The 24,399-nt window shown below is 40.3% G+C and overlaps 1 protein-coding gene across 2 annotated transcripts in view; it reads left to right on the forward strand.

The window, feature by feature from the left end:
- IMPA2 (inositol monophosphatase 2) overlaps positions 1–23,814 on the forward strand; it is a 33,720-nt gene extending 9,906 nt beyond the window's left edge. Inside the window, exons 3-9 of one of the 2 annotated variants that reach the window (XR_009460774.1) lie at positions 3,541–3,645; positions 6,079–6,124; positions 9,202–9,310; positions 13,760–13,868; positions 14,069–14,220; positions 17,928–18,139; positions 19,016–19,178. Coding sequence is in view for 1 of the 2 variants with exons in the window: in XM_006269742.4 (XP_006269804.1) it covers positions 3,541–3,645; positions 6,079–6,124; positions 9,202–9,310; positions 13,760–13,868; positions 14,069–14,220; positions 19,016–19,131 (637 nt within the window). In the remaining variant the exon portion in view is untranslated. Of the gene's footprint in view, positions 1–3,540; positions 3,646–6,078; positions 6,125–9,201; positions 9,311–13,759; positions 13,869–14,068; positions 14,221–17,927; positions 18,140–19,015 lie in introns of both variants that reach the window. The other variant, XM_006269742.4, reaches the window with a different exon arrangement.
- Positions 23,815–24,399: the final 585 nt, after the last annotated feature.

Raw genomic sequence — 24,399 nt, forward strand, 5'->3', positions numbered from 1 at the left:
TTTACGTGCTCCAGCAGACTTGATTACTCAATCTGCTCCAATGCACTGGACTTCCAGCATGTTGGAACAGGCTCCTTGCATGTGTGTAAGTGCCCTCAGTTTTCCACAATGCTCTGACCAAGGAAGTGTAACATACAAGGTTCACGTAATATGAAAATAATCCAGGTATTAAAAGTACTCAGGCTATTTAGTACAGGAGTAGCAGTTTTAAGCCTAACCAGAAATGGAAGTTTCGAGCATATGAGCTTATTAACCCTATACAGTCAACTTCAGCTTTGAATAAGTCCACATTTTTCCTAGCTTCTGACTGAATAACCTACTTTTTCCTTAAGATAATTAACTTTTTGTTGTTTGGTAAGATTTTAGCAAGTTTGTTTTTGACCAGATGCATATTTAAGCATGCATTTATATATATATATATAATGCATATATGCATATATATATATGCATGTGTGTGTGTGTGTATATATATATATATATATATATATATATATATATATAGGGATGCATATACAGACTATATGCAACAAACCAGATGCATATTTAAGCCTGCATTTTATATATTTCATAGATTTCATAGACATTAGGGCTGGAAGGGACCTCGGAAGATCATCGAGTCCAGCCCCCCGCCCAAAGGGCAGGACGTCAGCTGGGGTCATAGGATCCCAGCAAGATAAGCATCCAGTTTCACCTTGAAGGTGTTCAATGAAGGTGCTTGAACAACCTCCGGCGGCAGGCTGTTCCAGACCTTGGGGGCTCGGACAGTAAAGAAATTCTTCCTTATGTCCAGCCTGAAACGATCTTGTAGTAGTTTGTGACCATTCGTCCTCGTCATCCCTTGGGGCGCTCTGGTGAACAAACGTTCCCCCAGATACTGGTGATCACCCCTGATAAACTTGTAGGTGGCCATCAGATCACCCCTGAGCCTGCGCTTTTCCAGGCTAAAGAGCCCCAGGGCTCTCAGCCTGTCATCGTAGGGTCTGCTTCCCTGACCCCTGATCATGCGCGTGGCTCTTCTCTGGACTCTCTCAAGCTTCTCCACATCCTTTTTGAATTGTGGAGCCCAAAACTGGACGCAGTACTCCAGCTGCGGCCTCACTAAGGCCGAGTACAGGGGGAGAATGACGTCCCGGGATTTGCTTGAGAAGCATCTATGGATGCAAGCCAGCGCTTTGGTCGCTTTACTAGCCGCAGCATCGCATTGCAGGCTCATGTTCATCTTGTGGTCAATGATGACCCCCAAGTCTCTTTCTTCCATAGTGCTAACCAACATAGCACTGCCGAGCCTATAAGTAGGTTGGGGAAACAGAGCAGACAGCCAATAAGTGCTCTTCTGTGCACTCAGTTGTCCTTGGGACTCTCTTGAGATCAGAGAATGAGGCATGCAGGGATCTCTGCTCTATTGTGGCCTGGTTTCTTTGCAATCTATGGTAGTTGTGATGTAGCAGAATAATGCATTCTGAAATATCTTCAGTGAACCAGCTAGTGCCAAGAGGATTTTACAAAAGTGAAATAAGTACTGGAAAAGTTTGTTGAAACCTTATTTCTGTGCAGGTTGTCCTTCTTTGCTCTCCTGATTGGTTGGTGGTAGTGTACTGGTTTGATCAGTTTTCATTTATGCTTTACTGATTATTTGAGAATAAAGGCAACCTTTAAGTGTAAATGTCAGTACTCTGATGCACTGAAATTAGACTTTTCAAAATGTCAGAATTTTACATTTCTTTTCTAATGAATCTTTGCATGGGAAAACATGGTGGAGCAGCTTGGACTTTTTGCAGAATGAGACAGATAGTTCTCTACTTACCACACTACTGTTACCACAAAGCCCTTTTTGTATAGGACAGCATATCAGTCTAAGATGTAAATAAATAAAGCATCTTCATTTCAATGTGCTGTGGGCTTGAAATGTGCCAGTGTCACTGAAATCAATGGTATTGTTGCTATGGATTTCACTGGGTACAGGAAGAGGCCACAGGGGCCTGACTTTGTCTTTTATGTCCTGTGTAAAAGCTTATATGAGCTCTTGGTTTAGTCCTCTGTGCAGGCATAAATTTCTTTCTTTAGGCAGACAAGTTTCTTTGGGTAAATGTGATATCTGTTATTAGACCACGTAATAGCATTTAGGTGGTCTAATAACAGATATCACATTTACCCAAAGAACCTTGTCTGCCTATGTCCTTAGACCAACATGGCTACAACCAACACCCTTGAAATGTGGAAGATGTCTTTCCCTATTCACTTCATTCTGCCCTGCAAATTCCCTGCTATCCGCCACAGAGAATTCTACAGTGACTGTGATAAAGAGTCCACATGGCTTTGTATTTGGCTAGAAGCTTCTACCACTGAATTCAGCCTTTCTTAAAGTCTTAAATTCACATTTTGAATGTTTCTGAATTCACATCCTTAGTGGTGGAGGCCACTGTAGGTATTAGTAAGGTAGTAGTAGCTGCAAAGGGGATCCAGGTCCCTTCATATCCCCTTGCCTTCAGGTCCTAGACTAGGAGGCTACCTCCTTTGCAGGGATTCCCTGTACAAAGCCCAAACACTCTGTGGTGTGCTACAGAAGACAAAATTTAGCCCTAACATCCTGATCCTGCAGACAGTTTGTATATAGAATTCACACTGAAAAAAGCAGGGGTGCCACAGAGAAAGCACTTGTTCAAACAGGCCCTGAGTTGTCTGGCAAAGATTACTGAGAACAGCAGGAAGTATGCCAGAACTGCACGTACACTTCCCTGAAGCAGGGAGGAGGGGAGCCTACTGAAAGAAATTAGGATAGTATAGATCAACAGTGTGCCTTTTGGGGTTTAAAAAAAAATGTTGTTGACTTTCTCTAGGTCATGGGAAAACAAGAGGTCAGCTTTGTGAAATTTATCTTCTGACCCAAGCCATTATTAAAAATTGTAGTAGGAATGTGAGTTTTCCTAAGCTGTATTGTTTCCTGCTGACCAAATCTGCCTGCAAGGAATGGAAAATACATTTTGCAACTTATTCTACTTATGCCAGAGAGGGGCCTGAACTTTAATATTACAGTCCAGATCTGTACTTCTTCCAAATTCTCAGTTTAGAGCCACCTCCAGATGCACAAGGTGGGGGAAACGATTTTTTTTCTGTTTAATACATTTTGGGAATTTCTTTATAAAGTTTCTGTGAAAGGGGGCAATAAGTTGTTTCTGTAGTTTTTTCCCCTGTAGCTAAAACAAAAGAAAACAAAACAAAAAGCAAAGAAAAAATGAAGAAAAATCAATAATGTAACAGTAGCCCCCAGAACCTAGGAAGATCAATTTCAGTTTTCTGATCCACACCTTATTCCAGGGTTGTCCAACCACAAGTGGCATGGGCAGCCTCTGCATATGCTATATGACAGATCAGGGAGGGAATGGGCTGCACAGTGTTTAATAGTACAGGAAACAGAAAGCAAAGCTGCAGGTCGGGCTGAGGAAGGGGTTCAAAGTGGTACTCAGAGAGGGTGGTGGGCTAACTTATGGAATATCTACCAAAAAGGTTGGCCCCCACTGCTTTATTCCATGTCATGTACAGGTTTATTGGAGAAGAGTCTACTGCTGCTGGTTCAAAATGTGTCCTCACTGACAGCCCAACCTGGATTATTGATCCTGTTGATGGAACCTGCAATTTTGTGCACAGGTAAATACAGAAAAATGGAAAATTATGAAAATCTTGCAAATCAGTTTCTCATAAATTTTTCTTCTTGTTTTGTTCAAATATACTTTATTGTGTTGAGTTTATTTAGCATGTATGGTATTGTATTTTCAAAGCCAGTGGGGTTTTGCCTGAGCAAGATCTGCAGGATCCATCCCAGTATCTTTTTATATCCCATGCAACATGTCAGAGAGTGTGAAGAGCTGTATAATTGTTCGTGAACTGTAAGCTAAATATTTTTCTGTTTCTTTAGTTAATCTTACAGAGGTAGCTATGATTCAAGATTTCCTGTATGTTACACATTAACATGTAGAGACTTGAACTGTATAGGAGGAACAAAGCTATATGGTGATGTGCTTTGACATAACTATATGTAGAATTGTTTTCTATGTCATTTACTAATAATAGTGGAAGTTTTTCCCATGGGAATGTATTTTCAGTTTGCACTGAAACAGGTAACTATCACATATGCAAAATATCTGAAAACATTGAATATAAATACAATATTCCTATATACTGCATACCATAGATCTGACTTTTAAACTTTTTAAAATAAGATTTAAAAAAAATACATAACAGTTATTAGGACCACAAAACTACAACTTTAACTAAAAATACAATTTTTTTAAGTAGAATATTGTTCACCACAGCTTGACAGCTCCACTACCTCTAAAAATCATTCACTATATTTTGTCTTGAAATAATGATGAGACAGAATTAGTGCTGGTGCAAATGCTTTCTTTCAGGGGAAGTAAGTGTACATATTCCCTGGCTGATTTGGCCCAATTTTTCGGGACTGGTGTTTCATCTACTTTGGCAAAATTTCTCCTTCCAGTAATATTTTCTGAAGCTAATCTACATTTTTCTTCAAGTGTTAAGAAAATGTTATTTTATGAATTCATTAGTGAAATTGAGTGATGATTAATATTTCAGTCAGAAGGAGCAAGTTAAATACATAGTTGCTACTTTGGCAAGAAAGAGTGATATAACAGGTTTAACTTATTGTTGATGTCAGCAACAAAGTACCTTTCCTTAACCACATTAAGTGAGAGGCAGTTAGCCATGTTAGTCTGAAGTCAGGCAGATGGCAGGGGCATCTGCCTGACTTCAGTTATAGATTAACTGAATGAGAGATGCACAAACTTCCAGGAGCAAGAGCTCCATTCAGACAGCCCCTCATGCATTTGCTCACAAAAGTCTATGCATCTATGATTTAGTTAGTCTCTAAAGTGCATCTCTACCCTGTCTACTGCTTCCTTAATTGAGGCCTGTAAAATTCAGAGATCACTAGATGAAATGTGCATGTAGTATATAAAAGTACCATATTTACTTGTATATAAGACAAGGTTTTTCCCCCAATCAACATGGGGGGGGAAGTCCCTCGTATTATATTTGCACACAGAGGCTGCTGTGGCTCTGACTGCCCCTCATCCTGTGTCAGGGCCAGAGTCAAACCCACAGCAGCCTCCTGTCATCCCCCCCCCCCCCATTCCCCTCTGCAGCTTCTGCCTCCCCTGGCCGCTTACGCTTGCTATCAGGTGCAAATCTGTGCTGGCTGGGGCTGGAGTCTCTCCTGGCATGGAGCACATGGATACTTCTTCCCCTGCCTGGCCAATCAATAGCACCAACACTACTACATGGTCAGGCAAGAGCTGAGCTTCCATGTGGTGAGCAGCCCAAGCAGCATTGACAGCAAGGGAGGGTGGGAGGGAAACGGTCAGAGATTGGGGAGAAGAAAGGGGAAGAGCAGAGACTGAGGGGAGTTTGCGGAAAAGAGGCAGAGACTGTGGGGAGGGGCAGAAGCAATGGGGAGCTGGGGGTGCAGGAGGGGCAGGAAGACTGCAGGCGAAAGAAGTGGATGGGACAGGGTAAGGGAGCCACCTGGCCCTCCTTCTCTAGCCACTGCTATTCGTGATGTAGCTATGGAGGGCAGGGGCGGGGGATTCAGGATAATCCTCCCATATTTAGATTCTGTACCTAGAAAATTATAACAAATTTATAAATTGTCCATATATAGAATCTAATTATTGGTGGGGGTCATCTTATTATATTATATTCAGGGTCATCTTATATTTGAGTAAGTACTGTGTAATTTGTTACAGTAATGTTAGTAATTTAAACCTAGATCAATCAATGACACTAAAGGAAAAGTATCACTAAAATGTTCATTATATTTAGCATACTAACCTTAGTTATGTATTAACAGGTTTATTTTTTAACTCTTTAAGTGTTGATTTATATATATATTTTAAAAAGTGCCAAAGTGTAAGGCCAGGAGGGTTACTATACTATTGAATTTTTAGCTTAAACCTGAGTAAAATTAGTGCTCACTGTGGGTTTCAGCCATGGATGGAAGTTACAGTTTGCATGTTTAGAGAGATTACTCATGAATAGTACTTTATTTCTTATTTTTCACAGGTTTCCAACAGTGGCAGTTAGCATTGGATTTGCTGTTAACCAAGAGGTATAAAATATGTTCTGTAAGTTGGTAACCTGAGATCTAGCTTCAAACCTCAGAGCACTGTGGGAACTAAAAAAACCCCAAAACTTAATTCCCAAGCTCTTCCCCTGTTATTGGACTTTGTTTGGTTATACCACACCAGTGTAACATCCCTATCCTTGAGAGCTTTACTTATGCAAGCTGTCCCATATTGAGACAAGTTATATGACTAAAAAGGGATTACTTATGGAAATACCAGTTCATAAGATCGCTGGTATGTCCCACTTCATTTTTACTTCTGTATTTATCTCGTAGTGTTGTCTTGTTCCTATGTGATCCTGTCCTTATGCTTCAAATCTGCTACCTATCTCTGGGACTCTTACCCAGTTGTTGCTCTGTAGAAGACAATGGAATTACTTACTGTGCTATGTGCAAAGTTATCGGTCAGGTGCATTTAATCTGCGTTTGTGTGGTTTTTGAGGTATAGTAACTTGATATTATTTCAGGATACATCTTCCTGATAGCCTGAACATAGAAAAACAAAGAAGATGACTTTCGTGAATGCTCTTCTTTTTAAGTTTCCTAGTTCTAGCAGTCCACAAAAGAGGGCTTTGCCCAGCTACTGTAATCTTACTGCTTGATCTACAAAAGAAAAGTTGGTGTTGTTAAGGAATTCATATTATACTTATGAGACTAAAACTTTGGCCCTTCTTCCACAGTTCTAAAAGCATGTTGCTCCCATTGAAGTCAATAGAAATTTTGCATGTGCAAGGACTGCAGCATCAGACAAACTCAGCAATGGCCTAATCTTCATATGTGCTGAATGGTAACAGCTCCCACTGGGCACGTCTACACCTGCACTTTAATGCGTAGTAGACTATTTTACTGTGCATTAAAGCATCACGTAAAAAACCATGACATTACACTAATGTGCAGTAAAATAGTCTGCTGCTCATTAAGCATCACTAAAAATGTGTGCAAATGTGCTACTGTGCATTAGCACAGCCTAACGTACATTAATTTAGTACCTTACATTGGACGGTGCCTGTACACAAGCCTGGAGGCTGCTCCAATGCACTCTAATTATAGTGCAGCAGAGCAGACTCAGTTAATTGATTAATCAAGTCTTCAGGAGCATGGCAATTACCGTGCTCTAGCCAGTCTCTGTGTCTTGTATATCAGCGTCCCTGCACTTCAAAATGCTGGTGGGGGCATTTATTTAAAGCTTGTTCAACAAGTTTTAGATAAAGTGCCCCCACCGCCATTTTGAAGCGTGTAGACGCTGATACACAAGACACTCCAGGCACTTTAATTAGAGTGTCTCTTGAAGCCACTCTAGTTAAAGGTCCTCACAACCACTCCGGGAGCATGTGTAAAAATGCCCAGAAATACTAAATTTAATGCGCATTAGAAAAGGTGCATTAATGTGCTGAGTACCTACTCACCAAGCACATCTGCATGTTCATTAATGCACTTTAGGTAATGTGTATTAAATCTTGTACCTCCATTGTGAGTTACTAGAAAAAGGCACATTAGCCGATTTTAATGCATGTTAGCTAAAGAACAAGGGTTTTTTTGTGACACCTTAATGCACATTAAAATAGGCTAATGTGCGTTAAAGTACACTTGTAGATGCACCCAGTGACTTGCAAAAATCTAGAAGCTTCAGAGATACACTTCAATCACATTATAAAAAATACACCTTCCCCAGAACCTTTCAATAGCACATATAATTACAAAACACATTTTAAAAATATTTTTCTGTGGCATCCTTCATGCTTTAGAAGCTGTCTATGGGATTTTGTAAACTAAAATATGAAGCTAAAACAAATAAAGGGTAATAGCTTTTCCGTCCCATCCAAAAAAAGGACATGGGCAAAGAAAAGGAAATAACTAAATAAAGGAACCAAAACTAACACAAGGGAACTAAGGCCTTATATATTACTGAAGAGAGATTCCTGTGGATATGTTTAGGGAAGAAACTTAGTATCCTTAGGCAGAGCCTTACACCTGCTTAGTCCAAATAGGTATTCAGGATGAAGAGCAAGGACTGTCTTTGAGAAATGTTGGGTAAATGATGATTACATAAGTAGTACAGGATTGTTGTTGCATGTACAGATCGGGAGTCTAGGAGGTTTGAGACCTATTTGTAGTTCTGCTACTATCTTCTTGTGTAACTTTGGGCAATTTCTGTGTCTTTCTCCCGTAAGTTAAATGTAGATAAATATACTTACCAAATAGTAGTGGTACAATTTAATCATTAAGCTATATAAAGTGCTTTAAAATCTTTTGATATAAGTTAGTAAAGAAATGCAAAATATTGTTAAGTACCTCAGGTGTAGATTATGAAGGGTCAAATTATGAATTCATTACTCCTACTGGCAAGTAGGTAAGTACACAGTGTTGCCCTGTATCATTGTTTTGGGTTTTTTTGTGACTCACACCATACCTGGTATTGTTTTTAAGCTCCAGCTCCTGGAGTCAAGTGATTGCATGAGAATGCCAGCTCTGTTAAAAAAAAGTAGTAGTAAATTTTCAGGGAAAATTTTGAAAACATGACTTCAGTACATGCTAAGGGTTCAGAAGTCACAAAGCAAATGAACTGGACTGTATTCTTTCCTAAAAATTTCACAATTTGTAAGGCAATAATTTGGGGGCCCACAACCTAATTTTTGTATACTGGGGTTTAGCAGTACAGACAGTACTACAGAACTCAATGGAACTACACTGTGTAATTGTTCACCAATAAGAGTAAAGTATTCAGAACCTGGCCCTGAAGGACTTATGTAGTCATAATAAAACCTTAAATTGGATTTTAAAACAATTTTTTATTTAATTATGGTAGTGTACATACAAATAAGCTGCAGAAAAGCCTTTTAAAGATAGTGAACAGTGAAATTAGCTTTTCTTTTTATAAACTTAATTTTATGATGTTTCTGAAATTTCAACATAACAGTAAAATTACTCAGATTTGTTAACAGCTTCATAACCTTATATGTGCTAACTAAAAGAATACTAATCTTTCTGCCATTATTAGTTGTTTATCCTTGTAATGAGTAATCTGAGTTGCATTCATTTCTTTCCTTTTCAAAATCTTAAAGCTTGAATTTGGTGTAATTTACCACTGCACTGAAGAACGATTATACACTGGTAGAAGAGGTCAAGGGGCATTTTGTAATGAAAAAAGGCTTCAGGTATCAAAAGAGACAGGTTGGTCTAGATTTTGTTAGAACTCTAAAAGAAATATGTCGATTTTTTTTTAAATTTTTTTTAGAGTCGATGCTAATGCTAAAGGGATATCATTATCCTGACTTAAAGGTTTTCTCCTGCATTATACTTGTGTATGTGTGTGCGTGTGTATATATATGCTTTGTATTTTTCCCCGGAAATATCATGATTTTCCCAAATTTCTGCTTGAAAAGTACAACTTCATGTGAATCAAATGATCTGAATTATTTTTTTGGTTTCTATGTGAATTTACCAGTTTCAATCTATATATAACTGCTTTATTTTTAGCTAAAGAAATAGGGCCAGATTCCAGTAAATTATTCTATCTGTATAATGGCAGACTTCCTGGGTTATGAAATAAAATGGGATATGGTGAATCAGGCCCAGAGTATTATGACATCTGTCATTCACTTATTTCCAGGTGACTTAATGTGCCCTATCTTGTTTATAAGTGCACGAAGAAAACAAGTACAAATGCAAATGGAGAATGTGGCATTAATTTGTAGATGAAAGCAAGTAGATGACACTGGGTGCATCTAGACATGAAATTAATGCTCCTGAATAAACTCTGGCACAGTTTGCACCGCTTGCATATGCCCATGACCACAGCACATTGAGCCGGGGTGGAACAGCCCCAGCTGGCAGGGGGCCCCAAGAGTCAGCCTGCCAGCCTGGGTTTGCTCCTGCCCAGCTCACTATGGTGCAGAGGGGCTGGTTGGGGCACAAGGATGCTTCAGTGTAGGGCTAGCCAGCAGGGAGCCCCACACTGAAGCACCCGTGCCCCAGCCAGCCAGGTCAGCATCTACATGTGAGTTGTGGTGGAGTAAATAACTCCATTGTAGGATAGTATTGTATTTACCAGTACTATCCTATGAAAGAGTTAATTAGATTACTCTATCCTAATAACACCACATGGGTAGATGCTGCATTTTACTGCAGAGCTAATTAGGCAACTCCACAGTAAATGTCTTGTGTAGACACACCCACAGATCTGCATCACTGTGCACAAGATGTGATAAAATTGTTTTAGTGGGCATCAAACAATATAAAATTCACAATCTAAAGCCACTGACAGATGTTCATTTAAAGGCATGATGGGATCTGAGCCTCGACCGCAACAATCATGCCTCCTGCCATGCCACATTTATATAGCAGGACAAGTAATTTTGGGACCAAGGACTACATCCCAGTAGCATCTTACTTGCCAGTGCTGCTGCCATGATCCCGGGTTCCACCAGAACAGCAAGTTGAAAGCTGGGTGCCTACAATTAGGTGATTATCAAAACCTCAGTTGAGCTACTTGTAGTTTTTACAAGTCCCAGCACAGAGAACCCATGTGATCAAACTGCGGCATCCCAGTTCCAGGGTCCCACCATGCTGGGACCTTTAAAAACTGTGTGCAGCTGAGCTGCACATGTGGTTTTCTGACATCCTTGGGGCTCTTCATGGGCCAGCCCCAACCTGACACACATTCATCTTAAAGCACAATACAAGCAAACCACAAAGTTGTTACACATTATATGTAGAATATCTTTGTGGCTTGTTTACCGTGTTATCATGCCATAACTTGTCTTGAACTGTGTGCCAGGTTACTATTTAAGGCTCAATTTACAGGTTAATTGCATCCTCAATGTAATGTGTGTCAGTGGCCTAGTGTACAGATTAGGGACATGGAATCAAACCAAACCCTGGACCAGATCTTCCCTAAAATTTGGGGAAGTTTAGATCCAGACCCACACCTTGTGTCTTAGACTAGTCTTTAGTGGGACTGGTTCTCTTCATCTGGAGAAGGAGGTTGCAAATTGGTCACTCATCCCTCATAGAAGCGGCTGTGTCTGAGAAAAGACCTTTAATCCCAGAGAACAGGTACCTGTGGTCCTACCAGAGCTCTCCTCATACTTCCCCACCAACAAGTATGCTCTGCCAGGGAAGTGAAAAATCAAACTCACCAGGTTCCATAGGAACCCTGTTGGTAGAGGCCGTCTGGGCATCTCCCAAATGCTCTGGCTCTGCCCCACATAACATGCCCCTACTTCTGCTGTCACTTCTCCTGGTCTTCAGCTACGGCATATCTGTAGATGGCTTACACCAGTTTGATCCTAGTCCCTTTGGACTTCTTGCTAACATAGGAGCCCAGAACCCTTAGACAGGCCATATGTTCTCAAAATGTTTTCCTCTTCTGAGATGCAGTCCTTTTTGCTGGAGATTTGCAGCAGTGAATTTTGAGCTGTGTTTTGTTTTTATTTCTTGAGGTTTTAGTGATGCCCATTTACACTGATTCTTGTCTTGTAAGGACAATGGCTTCAAGATCTTTCTCATTGCTTCTAGACTTTGCAGCTTTCAAACAGCACTGCACCCATGTTTTAATTAATTTTGTACATGGCATTTTGTAGAGCTGTGTCTAAATAAGAAACTGGAACTGTGGTTTGGAAGGTCTCACAGTCACAGTAGATTTAAAGGATCTTAATAGACAATCACCATATTGATGTTGGATTTCCTCAAGCATTCACTTTTGCCACAGATGAGGATCAGGCCTGTCCTTAAGTTTGTTGATACATTAAATGATTATTTTTTGTATGTTTGTTTGTTTCCCTTCTACCTTCTTCCATCAACAATTCCCTCCTAAATTTAGCCTGGTCACCATCAACTTTTTTCAGTCCAGACTCTTTATTTCTCTTCCCCAAAGCAGTGGAGCTTATCTCCCAGCTCAGGGTGCAGTTTCTTTGCATTGCTGCAGCCATTTGGAGTCATCTTTTGACCAAAGGTATTCTTCTTCCTGTGCCTAAGACACTTGGGCAGGGTTGGGGCTGTGGTCTTTTCATCTAATTTTAACAGGACATAACTTTGATTAAAAATTGGGAAATACTTGTTTATTAATCACGAAATGTTTAATCATTTTCATAGCTTCATAATTCTTGTCATGGCCCAAGTGTTGGTGCATGGTGGATTTCTATAGTAAGGCATGCATTAAATATTTCATAATTGTAAACTGAATGTGCTGTGAGGAAGATTTAATGGCTACTTTCATCCTCTAGAAATTTCCAGTTACAGTTGAACATTGCATGTCCTATAATGTCCCCCAAATTTGTAAACTGTGTTTCTATATTTTAATGCAGTGTTTTAAAATCAGTAAGTCTGTTCCAGTAGTTAAGTTTGTAGTATCCTTTGACTTTTTTTCCTAATTACATATATATTACTCATCAATTACTAACCCAAGTGCTTGAATCTATACTGCTTTTAAACAATGCCACAGTGATTGGTGGCCTGTATCTAGCATATCTGTTTAATTACATGATGACTCAAGCCACATTAATTTGTCTGTGAAAATGTCCTCAGTACTACTGCACATCCTTTTCAACATATGCCATTATGTATAATAACAGAGCAAACACCCCCTGCAGAAATGAATGTCTATCCTGTAATTTAAGTCATGTAAAAGGCAGCATTTGACATTTGCGCATAGGCTGGTTCACAGGGATTAATCCTGACTTTTTGTATATATGCAACTCCTGTTGAGTTTAATCAACACTGCAGCTGCTCAGCAGCACTCAGGATTTGACCACATGCCCCCACTTAAATCGTTTGGAAGGAATTCAAACTATGCTTCCTAAAATAGTTCACAGAAAGTAGACCTAATTCTGATCTCACTTACAGCCTGATCTAATGCCGGTCAAAGTCAGTGTGGTTCTGTCCATTAACTTCAATGGAGTTTTGACTTCATATAATGCTCTAATGCTACAGTAAATCAGAAATGACTCAATATATAAACTGAAATAATTCTGAGTACGCATCTTAACTATTAAAACTTTTTTCCTTGTAAAACTGTTAATACTGTACTTCCAGGTTTATATCATTTTAATAGTCTTTACTATATCAGATGTATTTCTAGAAACTGAGTTTTGATATATATTTTTAATTGCTCTTGTCTTTTATATAGCTGGTATTACATCATTTGTTAAAATGGATGGGTTTATCCAGGAGATCAAAGTTCTTTGTTCAGGAACCACTTTACTTTTGGATTAAATTAATTTTCAGGGGAATTAATAAATAGAATGTTGCTGAATTATTTTTAGCTGACTGCTAAAGCTTAGAAAGTCACCAAAGGCTAACAGTTTTTAATAAAAGAAAAAATGGATGGAAACAAAAGAAACATGTAAAAAATACATTTTTGTTTTTATTGCTTCTGCTCTCCTATAACCAGTTTATTTTAGATAACATCATTGTATGAACAATTTAGTGTTGATACGGTGCTTTAAACAAAGCTGTTTCTTATCCCATGAAAAAATATGAAAAAAGGGGAAACAGAACAATTTTTGTGTGCATGACACATGGTTTTGCTGTGAAAAGCCAATTAACATTTCATTTGAAGAAATTACCAAATCCAACTTTGAAAGGCAAGTGAATTAATAGAAACAACTGTCTACATTGCAGATATCTCGAAGGCCTTGATTTTAACAGAAATTGGTCCAAAACGTGACCCTGAAACTTTGAAATTGTTCCTGAGTAACATGGAAAGGTTACTCAAAGCCCAAGCACATGGGTAAGTTGTTGTTTTTTTAAACAGACTTGTATATCATAATAATCAAGAGTCAGAAACGTTCACAGATGTCCTTAATTCCAAACAAAATGTTACCTCATTTCAATCAAGTATGACACATTACTCTGTTGATAAATACATTAGTTGGAATCACAGGAGTTTTCCCCTTTAAGTTACATTGTGCCTCTTCTTGCTGCTTCCAGGGTACGTGTCATTGGGAGTGCTACTTTGGCTCTGTGCCATCTAGCATCTGGAGCTGCAGATGCATATTATCAATTTGGCTTACACTGCTGGGACTTGGCGGCAGCTACAGTCATTATTAGAGAGGCGGGCGGTACTGTGATAGATACTTCAGGTGAGTAATATATGCTTCTTTGAGGCAGAGACTGGATGTTTGTGTTTGGAAAGTATCTAGCCCACAGAGGTCAATACTGCAATCTAAATAATAGTCGCACTCCATTTTTTTCAGCCATTTTTTTTCTAGTCTCTGGGGGATGGGGCAGTTAACAGTAAGACATTTTGCTTTCTAATTTGGGCTATTTACTACTTTGTTTCTTTTTCAGTTTTGATTCAGCTATCGGTCCTCATTCAAATCATATCTGAATACCTTCCAAGCATTTAAAAATAGAAAATATCTTTTTCTCTCCCACTCTGGTATGTAAGGGGGCGGGAAGGGAAGAGACTGTGCGTGTATCTCTGTGAGGCAGCTGAGATAATGAGTTTTGCATTTCCACTGAAAGTAGGACTGAAGGGCTTCAAAAACAAGCACCAACAGACTATATAGCATGAGAGAAGATAGTCCTCATACTTGGAAATGTTACAGAGAAAGGTAGTTCTCCATCTTTCTACCAGCATCATCTGAATTTTTCCTCAGTTCAGCTTTAGTCAGCTACTTTTCATTTAGGTGTTAATTTCACACAGACATCTAGAAAGCTGATAGATAGCGCTTTTTATGCTTAAACTAAAGGGAACATGGAGTTGGGCACTGTGTGTATTCCTTTGGCAGAGGCATGGGTTTTTTGTTATATCTTTTATTGGTCCAACAGTGTGGTTGGTCCAACAGTGTAGTTAGTCCACCTACAAATACAGTTGGTTCAATAAAAGATATCCCCCCCAAAAAACTTGCTTCTCATGCATTGGCAATGCATTAGGGGAGCCCTGGGGGGGGGGCACTTGCCTCCCCAGATTTAATGTTCATCGATTGTTATTGATAAACATCAATGGACATTGAAATGTATAGAAAGGGAGGTAAAGGGGGAAAAAAAGTCCAAGGCTGTGGGGCATGGGGTGCCACACACACACGCACATGTGCACACACAGCCAGCAGTACAGGCAGGGTGGTGGGAGCAGCTCCAGCAGCAACACTTTCCATTGCACTTCAGGCAGGACTCAGGAGCTGCTTCTGCAGTTAAGTCTATGGGGCAGAGGGAGTTAGAGGGCCAGGGCTTGGGGACTGTGCCTGCACCATCAAAGCCAGGGGTCAAGCTCAAGTGAGCCCAAACCAGCCCTATACATCAGGAGGCCCTCTAATGGCACAGAGGCAATCTGAGCATGCCAGAGCTTGGTGCATGGCCCTGATGGCATGGGGCTGGTCCAGGCACCCAGAGTCTGGTGTATGTTCCCAATGGTGTGGGGCTAAGCCTGGCACATGGCCCCAGTGGTGCAAGGCCAGTCCTGCCTGGTACATGGCCCTGAGGGCTCAGAATCAATCCAGGCATGCCAAAGACTGGGCATGGCCCCAGTCATGCAGGGCCAATCCAGGCATACCAGAGCCTGGCACATGGCTCCGATGGCTCAGAGTCGATCCAGGAATGCTAGAATCTGGTATACAGCCCCAATGGTGCAGGGCCAATACAGGCAAGCCATAGCCTGGCACATGGCCCCAATGGCACCAGGCTGATCCTGGCATACCAGAGTATTTGCCCTGAACCCTGCTGCATACTACCAGAGCCTTTAAATTGTGTCCTCCCACTATCAACAGTCATCAGTTGCTTATGTTCTCATGTATTTTTTGCACCATCACAGCTATACTACCACTCCAGCCCATCCTTTGCCAGGCCAATTTGTTTTGTCTCGCTGTCACTCCCAATACATTCTTCTAAATGCTGAATAAGATGGGAAAGGAACTGATTCCTCTCCCTGCATCAGGTTTTTTAGATTGCCTGTAAGGATCTTCTGGGTTTCATCTGGGGATCTGAACCATTTCTGTGCATTTGCACTCACTCCTACAGCTTGTTGGAGGCAAGAAAAGTGTATTTATCTGTTATATTAAGTGGCTTAGAGAGAGCCAGCAAAATAGACATGGACAGGAGAAGGTTATTTACCAGAGCAACAAATGTTCTCTCATTACCAGCTGCTGGCCTAAAGCCTCACTGACATGGAGCCAAGATTCCAAAAGTTAACAATTCGAGTACAGTACTCTTGTTGCCAGCTTCTCAATTGACTTGCTTAGAAAAGGAAGCCAAGTTACCGAGTAGTAGCTTGAAAAGTTGTAGAACTGAGTGAGATTTGATACTGGCTGAACTATTGCATGTTTCAGACTGAGCAGGAGGCTCCTCTTAAAAAGAGGTGTTGACACCCTGTAAGCCAATGGTGTCATCTAGGAAGAGCGGGAGAAAGAGTCACAAAAACCAGGGTATCCCTGGTTGTGTCAGTCTTCTACAATTACTCCTTGTATAGACAGATTGAATTCTTAGAAAGAGAGCATAGTGTCTGGCTCTGTTCTTAGCTTTTGAGTGGCTTACAACAGTATCCTGGATGACTACTCTTATCTGTAATGTAATTCACTGCACAAGGAGGTGCTGGGTTGAGTGGGAGATGATCTGGCTGTGTGGAGGGATTTATGGTCTGGCACAGTTCCGCCAGGTGTGATTTGCTGAATCTGTGGCAGAGTAGAGGAGAGGTAAATGCTGGCACCTTTGCAAAAGGACAGCTTTGTAAATATCCTAACATATGGGAGGACTGTCTTCCTCCTCCCTCCCCACTTCTGTCATTTTTCCAGGACTTGTGCTCAGGTATGCATGTATGTAGTTGCATACATGCCAGAGCAGTGTATAGTTTTACTGAGCATGGGCATTCTGTGTGCAGAAGCTTATACATTCACAAAGTAAAGCCAGGGCCAAAAACAGCTGGGCACATGGCTAGAAAATTTCCATTTAGATGCACAAAGGGAAATAGAATTCCACCTTAAGTACCTCTATTATAGAATTATAGCAAAGTAGGGCTGGACTTTCAGAGGTCATCTTGTCCACCTCCCTCCCCCCCCACCCAACCAGAGAGGATCAATCCCTATCCAAACCATGCTATATAAATCCATTTCCCAACATTAGTAAAACTATACAGTCAATTATGTAGCACCTTAACCTACCACAATAAATCAGGGAAACAACAGTGGCCAATGGCCTGCAACTGCAAGAGTTGCCAAAATATGCTTGAGATCCAAGGAAGATGGCAATGCCCCCCACTACAGAGGAAGACAAAAACACTCTCAGTCTGTACCAGTCTGACCATGGGGTAAAATTCCTTCCTGATCCCAAATGTAGTGATTGGTTTGACTCTGAATGGGAGAGGTGAGACCCTCTAGCGTCCAGGAACAGGATCACCCTTACAGATGTCTTCTCATTCTTACATGTACCCGAGGGGCTAATAGAATCACTTCTGCACTTCAGTTAGGTAACTCAAGAGTTGGTCGCAAGTTGTACTTTGACCGTCCACTAAGTGAAATAGAATTCTGCCAAAAGTCCTTTACATTCTCAGAACTGTCTGTCTGTCTGTCTCTCTCTTGCTGATAATTCTGTATTCCCAACAGGCCTCTGACCTTGCTTGAGTCTGTTTAGGAATTTTAGCATGCCGTATTTATTCACATGCAACACACACCTTTTCTCCAAAAATTAGACCCCCAAAATTAGGGTGCATGTCTTAAGCAGGAATGGTTGTTTTTTTTTCTGTTCTGGATAGAAGCACCCTGATTTGCTTCCTGCTCCACTAGGCAGCAGCAGTGGCATTACTATCCAGGCAACTGTGGAAGTCAGTTCCCACAGCTCATTGTTCTTCACTCCACAGGTGTTGACCATCATCTCTCCTTTGCAATGGTCTTGATGTTCCACTAATCAACCAGTTTCAGCAATTTTACTAGCTGCTAACTGCTCCTAGTCTTCTCCTATTTCACAGCCCTGGAGACTCTTTAGTTCTTTTCAAAATCATAGATCCACCCATGGAGACCAGTCTTCAGGAGAAGCTAGGGTTTCAGCTTTTAGTTAAGCAGGAAAGGGAAGGTAAGTCAACTGATCATTAGGCTCTGTCCCTGCTCTATGCAGCCATTACTTTGATTTTTTTCTTCATTCTGCCTTTCAAAAACAAGGTGTGTAACTTATTTGGGGGTGTTTTGTAATGCAAGAAAATATGGTATCTTGTTTACTTCAAAATTGTTTCTCAAAGACAGAGGGGTGACTGTTTATACAGCACCTCTCCCCTGGGAAATCCCTAAATCAGAAGTGCGTAATTGTGATATGACTGGTAGCCTATGTCTAGGTGGAAGTGGGCCAGGCCTGAGAGGTTTTAGTGCAATATTACTGTATTGGGACAGAGGATGAGAAAACAGTATGAAGATGCTGAGGTACAACTACCCACAAATAGTCACTCAGATGAACTGAAAAAATTAAGGTTTGGGTGTTTTTTGGTTAGGAAATTGTAAAGTGTTAACCTTAAGAGCTGAGCCACAGACCTGTGTTCTAAGCTTCCCCTATCCAGGGGAGAAGTCTGGAAAGATACATACTTAAAAAAAAAGTTGTCAGGTGAAGGATATGTTTTACGCCCAAAACCGGTTGTACTGTTGCTTATTTTATTTCTTACTTTCTATAGTTTTGCCAGTTGGACATTTCATCTTTAAGAAAGCACGGAGAAATACGTTGTATTTTTTGTCTCATATCAAATAAATCCAAATGCACCTTGTTTATGTTGCATGCTTTGTTGCTGGGTCTAGGATTTCCAAAATGCAATATTTTGCTTGTAAGATCTTAATTGGATTTCCCTAAACATACTGTGTGTAAAACTGTATTTTTTTTTTAATTTATCTAACTACAACAGAGGGCAGTAAAGCATATATTGCCTTTATATCTAAATGTTATTCTTCTTTTCCATTTTATTCTCAGGGGGACCTCTGGATCTCATGTCATGTCGAGTGATTGCTGCAGGTACTAAAGAGATGGCCATGTTTGTAGCTCAGGAAATACAGACTATTGACTACAGACGGGATGATGAGAACTGACCAAAATGAAATACTCTGAATAGTAAAGTGAAATCTGGTTTTCTGAACTATGTAATTTTTTTCCAGGATGGACAACTTAGAGGGAATATGGTTGTGAGCTTAGGCCACAGGTGGGCAAAATGCGGATGCGGCCCACCAGGCCATTCTATCCAGCCCGCAGGGCCCCTAAAATATTTAGACAATTAATATTTATATGTCCCTGGCTGCCTGTCATGCAGCCCTCGATGGCTTGCCAAAACTGAGTAAGCATCCCTCCACTCAAAATAATTGCCCACGCCTGACTTAGGCACTAACTTTGTTTTTCTCCAGTGGGTGCTTGCAGGTAGAAACCCCCACCCCCCCCAAAAAATGTGCTTTAATGTAAACTCAGCACACATTACTTCAACTCGGCTCTGCAGTACCTGTAAAGATCGGGCACTTTAATGGGGCTTTTTTGGCACTTTTATCTAATAATGGAATTGGTTTTTGCTAAAAACGCTAAAAAGCACTGCTGAAGCACCCAGTCTTTACAGGCACTGCAGAGCCAGGTTGAAGTAACATGCTGCTGCTTCTGGTAAAGCATGTTTTGTTTATTTTTTTTAATGTCTTGGCCATGGCTCATGAGTGCTGAGCACCTGCTAGTTTTGTTTGCTGAGTGCTTGAGACCCAGAGCACCCATGGAGTCGGCACCTATGATTGTGAGAGCAAGCTTTCTGCACAGATTTTCTGGGTCAAATTATTTTTTAAAAATTTATTGCAATGAAGAGGTGTGGGGGGAAAAAAGAGATGTTTAAAACCTCTAAGGTTAACAATCCTTTTTAATATGCATGTATTTCAGTGGTAACTTTTTTATATGATCACATGTAATATCTGTTTCAGAATTAAGTCACGGTTTCACATGCGTAGGGTTGGAAGCAAGTCTTTTGTAACATATGGAGTTAAAAATAAAACTTTATTTTTACAAAACACAGATCTCAGGTAAATGAGCTTTAGAACTGTAGTATGAAACAAGTAGTAAAAATATGTGCCTACAATAGCCTTGTTCAGCAGTACTTAATGCAATATAAAGTGACATTACTCTTTTCTAACTATGCTAAAATTATATATCCATATTGGCAGGGTGGTGTTTGTGTGCATGCGCTCTCTCTCTCTCTCTCTCTCTCTCTCTCTCTCTCTCTCTCGGAAGTTTACAGTGATTTTATATAGTGGAGAAAAATAAAAAGGCTGATTTTAGATATTCTTCTCAGGGAAGAGTATCCGTTACTTCTACTGTGTTTATTAACCAAAATGGTTAGTAATAAAATCTGGTGAAAACAGGGAAAACATTTCATCAGTTATTTTTTTCACATTGTTCAACCAGCTCCAGTTTATGATTCATGTCAACCATTTAGGCCCAAATCTGACAGTCCTTATTTGACCTTTAGTAAGATCTCAGTCCTGCAAAGACTAAGTAATTGTGATTTCTAGGCAAAGTGCTTACTACCAGAAGGGCTGAAGCCAATGGGGCTATTCACAGTAGTAAGTACTATACATAGTAGTATGGTAGCCTGACAGAGTTCTATGTCAAGGAAGTGTTGACCTCAGTGGATGTTTTGCTGGAGTAGGAACTACAGTGTTTCATCCATAAAGGCCAATTATTAAAAATAGGTGCCTAAGCTATGCTTGCAAAAACATAATTGTAAATACAGAGAGGACATTTCACATATACAATTGTAGTCACCTTTTCTGAATGGCTAGAAATCATGTAAAATTAATTTAATAAATCTAAAAGCACAGGAAATCTGTGCAACTCTGGTTTTATGTTCAACAGTTGTGTTCATTTTACCAAGGTTTCTATTTAGATTATTCTTTTAAAACGTGTAATCTCGGTGATAAAATGGCACTACTAGATTACTTATACTGTAGCGTCCAGAAAACTATTTGAGATTAAATATGGGGATTTACTTCTAGCTTTTATGTTGCTCAGATTCAAGTTAAAAACCTTTCTGAAATAATACAAAATAAATCCACAAACCCCATAAGCCCACAAACCCAAATGGGCCAAAGCTTATGTTTCTAAATTGCATGTGTGGACTGTAGATAAATGCCTATGCATAATTACCCACTTTGCATACACAACTAAAGAATACAGTATAAAAAATAGTAGCCCTGCATGTTTTTTTTCTACTGTGAAAAATGTTTGAGGATTTTTTTCATTATAATTTATATGTTGTATTTTTAAATGAGAAATGCAAAATACTGGGCACATCTACACATTCATTAATGTGTCATAATTACAACACATGAAGTTTAGTACCTGTAATAACAGGTACTAAGCTTAATGTACTATAACTAATCAGCACAACTGCTCGTTAGCGCAGATGAACACTTTTTTGTGATGTTAATGTGAATTAGACTGAGCCTACTGTGCATTAGTACTGTTTTGCCAGCCACGCTAATGCAGTGTAGAACTAGTCTTCTGCATATTAAGCATCTCATGTAGATGCACACACTGACTGAACAATAGCCAAAATTTAGGTCCCTGATTCAGCAGAACATTTAAACATACTGATGTATTGCCTAGCTCCATGACCATATTTCCTTGTACTCCCTGGTCTGCTTCTATCTCCTGTCTTTTATTTTACATTTAGATTGTAAGCTCTTTGGAACAGGAACTGTATTTTATTCGGTGTTTGTAGAATGCCTAATACAGTGTTGTTCAGTTCATGACTAGGTATGTATGTACTACAATAATACAAGTAATGAATAAACATGGTTTCATTGGCTTAGTTTTCATTCCATCCAAGCACAGGTCAGATCCAGGGTAATGAGAGATTTAAGGAGAGGGCTGAATCTCCAGGCACCTACTCTAACTTCCGTCATTCACATAAGCCCTGTAATGTAACTTACACTAGCAGAGGATCAAGTGTAGCAGAGCTGGGCTTCCTCATGCCCCCTCCCATCTCTGCACTCTCCTCAGATAAGCTGCTTTTTTTCCTTTTCTGGTAGATGGACAGCTGGTGTAGACATCTCTCCACCCTCGGCAAGCTTTCCCTCAGCATAGCTTCCATGCATAGAGAACCTCTGGCCAGTCTATTTGAACTCCCCAACACTTGCAATGCAGGGTGACCTTACTAAATAAACCAGAGAACCTGTCCTGTTGATTTCAATGACACATGCAAGTGCTTTGCTGAAACAGGTGCTTTGTGGAGGTGGGGATTAACTAAGGAGGGGGGAACATCCACAAATCCAGTTTGAGATTCACCTGTTTCTTTGGTGAGTGCAATTGATGAGTGCCTCAAACTCCCACTGATGTCAGAGGAAGGAGCAGATGGTCATAGTTTTAGTGAGACTGACCAGGGGTATTCCCACATTTTTTATTGAAAACAGTTTTATCCGTTAAGTTCTTACAGATAAATCCTGTCCCAGATTTTGTCCTTCCCTTCCATCTTCTCATGCTTGCTAGCTAAACCTTTGTTTTCTATAAATTTTCCTTGTCAACTTTCCAGTGTAAGCTTTAACCTAATACTGTATGTGAGTCAAATCTTTAAATGTTTAGCTATTTTTGCTTAAATAATATCAAGCTTTTAACTAATTTTCCAGCACTTGTAAAATATGTAGTTTTCATTTTTAACAAAATGAAGATGTGAAAGTTTACAGTCCATTTTGTGTACTTTGGATAGTTTTAAATCATGCTTCAGCCTTTTTATATTATTTGAAGGCTAGTTTATGAAGCAGAGATAGTATTTAAATACAAAAGGAAAAAAACAAATGCTTAACTGTTCAGAAAAGCTGTTCCCTATCCAGGGTGTTAAAACCTGCGTTGGCGTTTTTCCCATGGTAGCTCCTGGAGGAATGTTGATGGAAAGGGCAGAAGAGAATAAGAGTCAGAGACATCTCTGATATATTTTGGAGTCATATTCTTGCATGCTGTCGTTGGAGTGGAAGGGAAAAAAAATTGGGTTTGGTTTTTTACAAGAACTTAGGAATATGGAACTAGAACAAGCCTCCCAGTCCATGCAGCCACGTTCCTGGCATTCATAGACAGCCCTGTGGCCCAAGTAGCCACAAAACTATTCATTTTAACCCCTCTCACATGCAGCAGCCACAAAGCACCCTATGAAAAAACAAGCTCTACAGTGAATCTCAGAGACAGTGCTACTCATACTTCCCTGTCTCTACTAAAAATACCCCACCTAGTATACACTAGTGTTGCATTAATCTTTTTCATGATTGCACCACAGGTCATGCTCATTTTATGATTAATCAGTACACCCAGGTCCTTCCTCTATTGCCTGTAATTTACAAGTCACCATCTAATGGAAAAAGTATTAGTTCTTAAGTGCATGACTCTGTAGTTTTGACTTTTACACTTCATACAATTTCTCTTACTCAACTCCATAAGGTTATCTAATTCTTTCTCTATAATAATCTGATCCTCTTCTGTATTGGAAATACTCCACAGCTTTGCCTCCCTGTAAATTTTACAAACAATGAGCTCTTCCAACCAAAGTTGCTAATGAAAATTTAACTGGAATGGGTTCTCGGCTTATTACAGGTATTGTGGTCGTCTGACATATTTTTTAAATGTTCTTTGGTGGGTTGCAGCTTCTTATGCTTTGTCTCTTCCCAGAAATTGTTTTGGAACAATGTATAAAGCACAACGTTTTTAGCTGTTTTTCTGTTGTCTGAATGTAGAAAATAAAAGAATGATCCTCTGCTGGATCCAAGCTGGTAGATCTTGTTCTGTCACAGACTGTTGCTGATGGAAAGAATCTGATTGTAGCTTATGGTCACAGCCGTGCGCTTGCAGCAGCTCAAATAGAAGTGGTGCAAATTTGAGCCAGGGCTTTTTGGATCAGTGCACATGCTTAGACATGCACTTTGTTGAGGAGCAAATTGTGCCATTTGGGGCAAAATAACCCTGCCTGGCTCCTCCCGGATCTGCAGCCAGGGGGAGCTAGAGCCTGGGGCCAGCACCTGTGCTGTCTCCAGCGGTATAAAAATCTTCCCTGTCCTGGCCCCAGCAGTACAAAAAGTTGCCCTGGCAAGTAGCCCAGGGCTACTTGCTCTCAGAAGCTTCTGGGGCCCAGCCAATTGGTATCTGGGAACACTACCCCTTGTGCCAACTGGACTGCAAAAGCAGCCCTGAAAGTTCCCTGCACCCTCTACCCACTGCAGCAGTCTGGCAGTGGGGGCTGCTGCCTGGCTGTGACCTGCTGCGCACCTGCCAGACTGGGATGAGGCATCTGCCCCTCTGGGCCAGCTGCCAGCAGTCTGTGGCTGCAGAGTTGGCCTCTGTGTGGCACT

Source organism: Alligator mississippiensis, chromosome 3 (genome assembly GCF_030867095.1).
Source record: "Alligator mississippiensis isolate rAllMis1 chromosome 3, rAllMis1, whole genome shotgun sequence".
NCBI classification, from domain to species: Eukaryota; Metazoa; Chordata; order Crocodylia; family Alligatoridae; genus Alligator; species Alligator mississippiensis.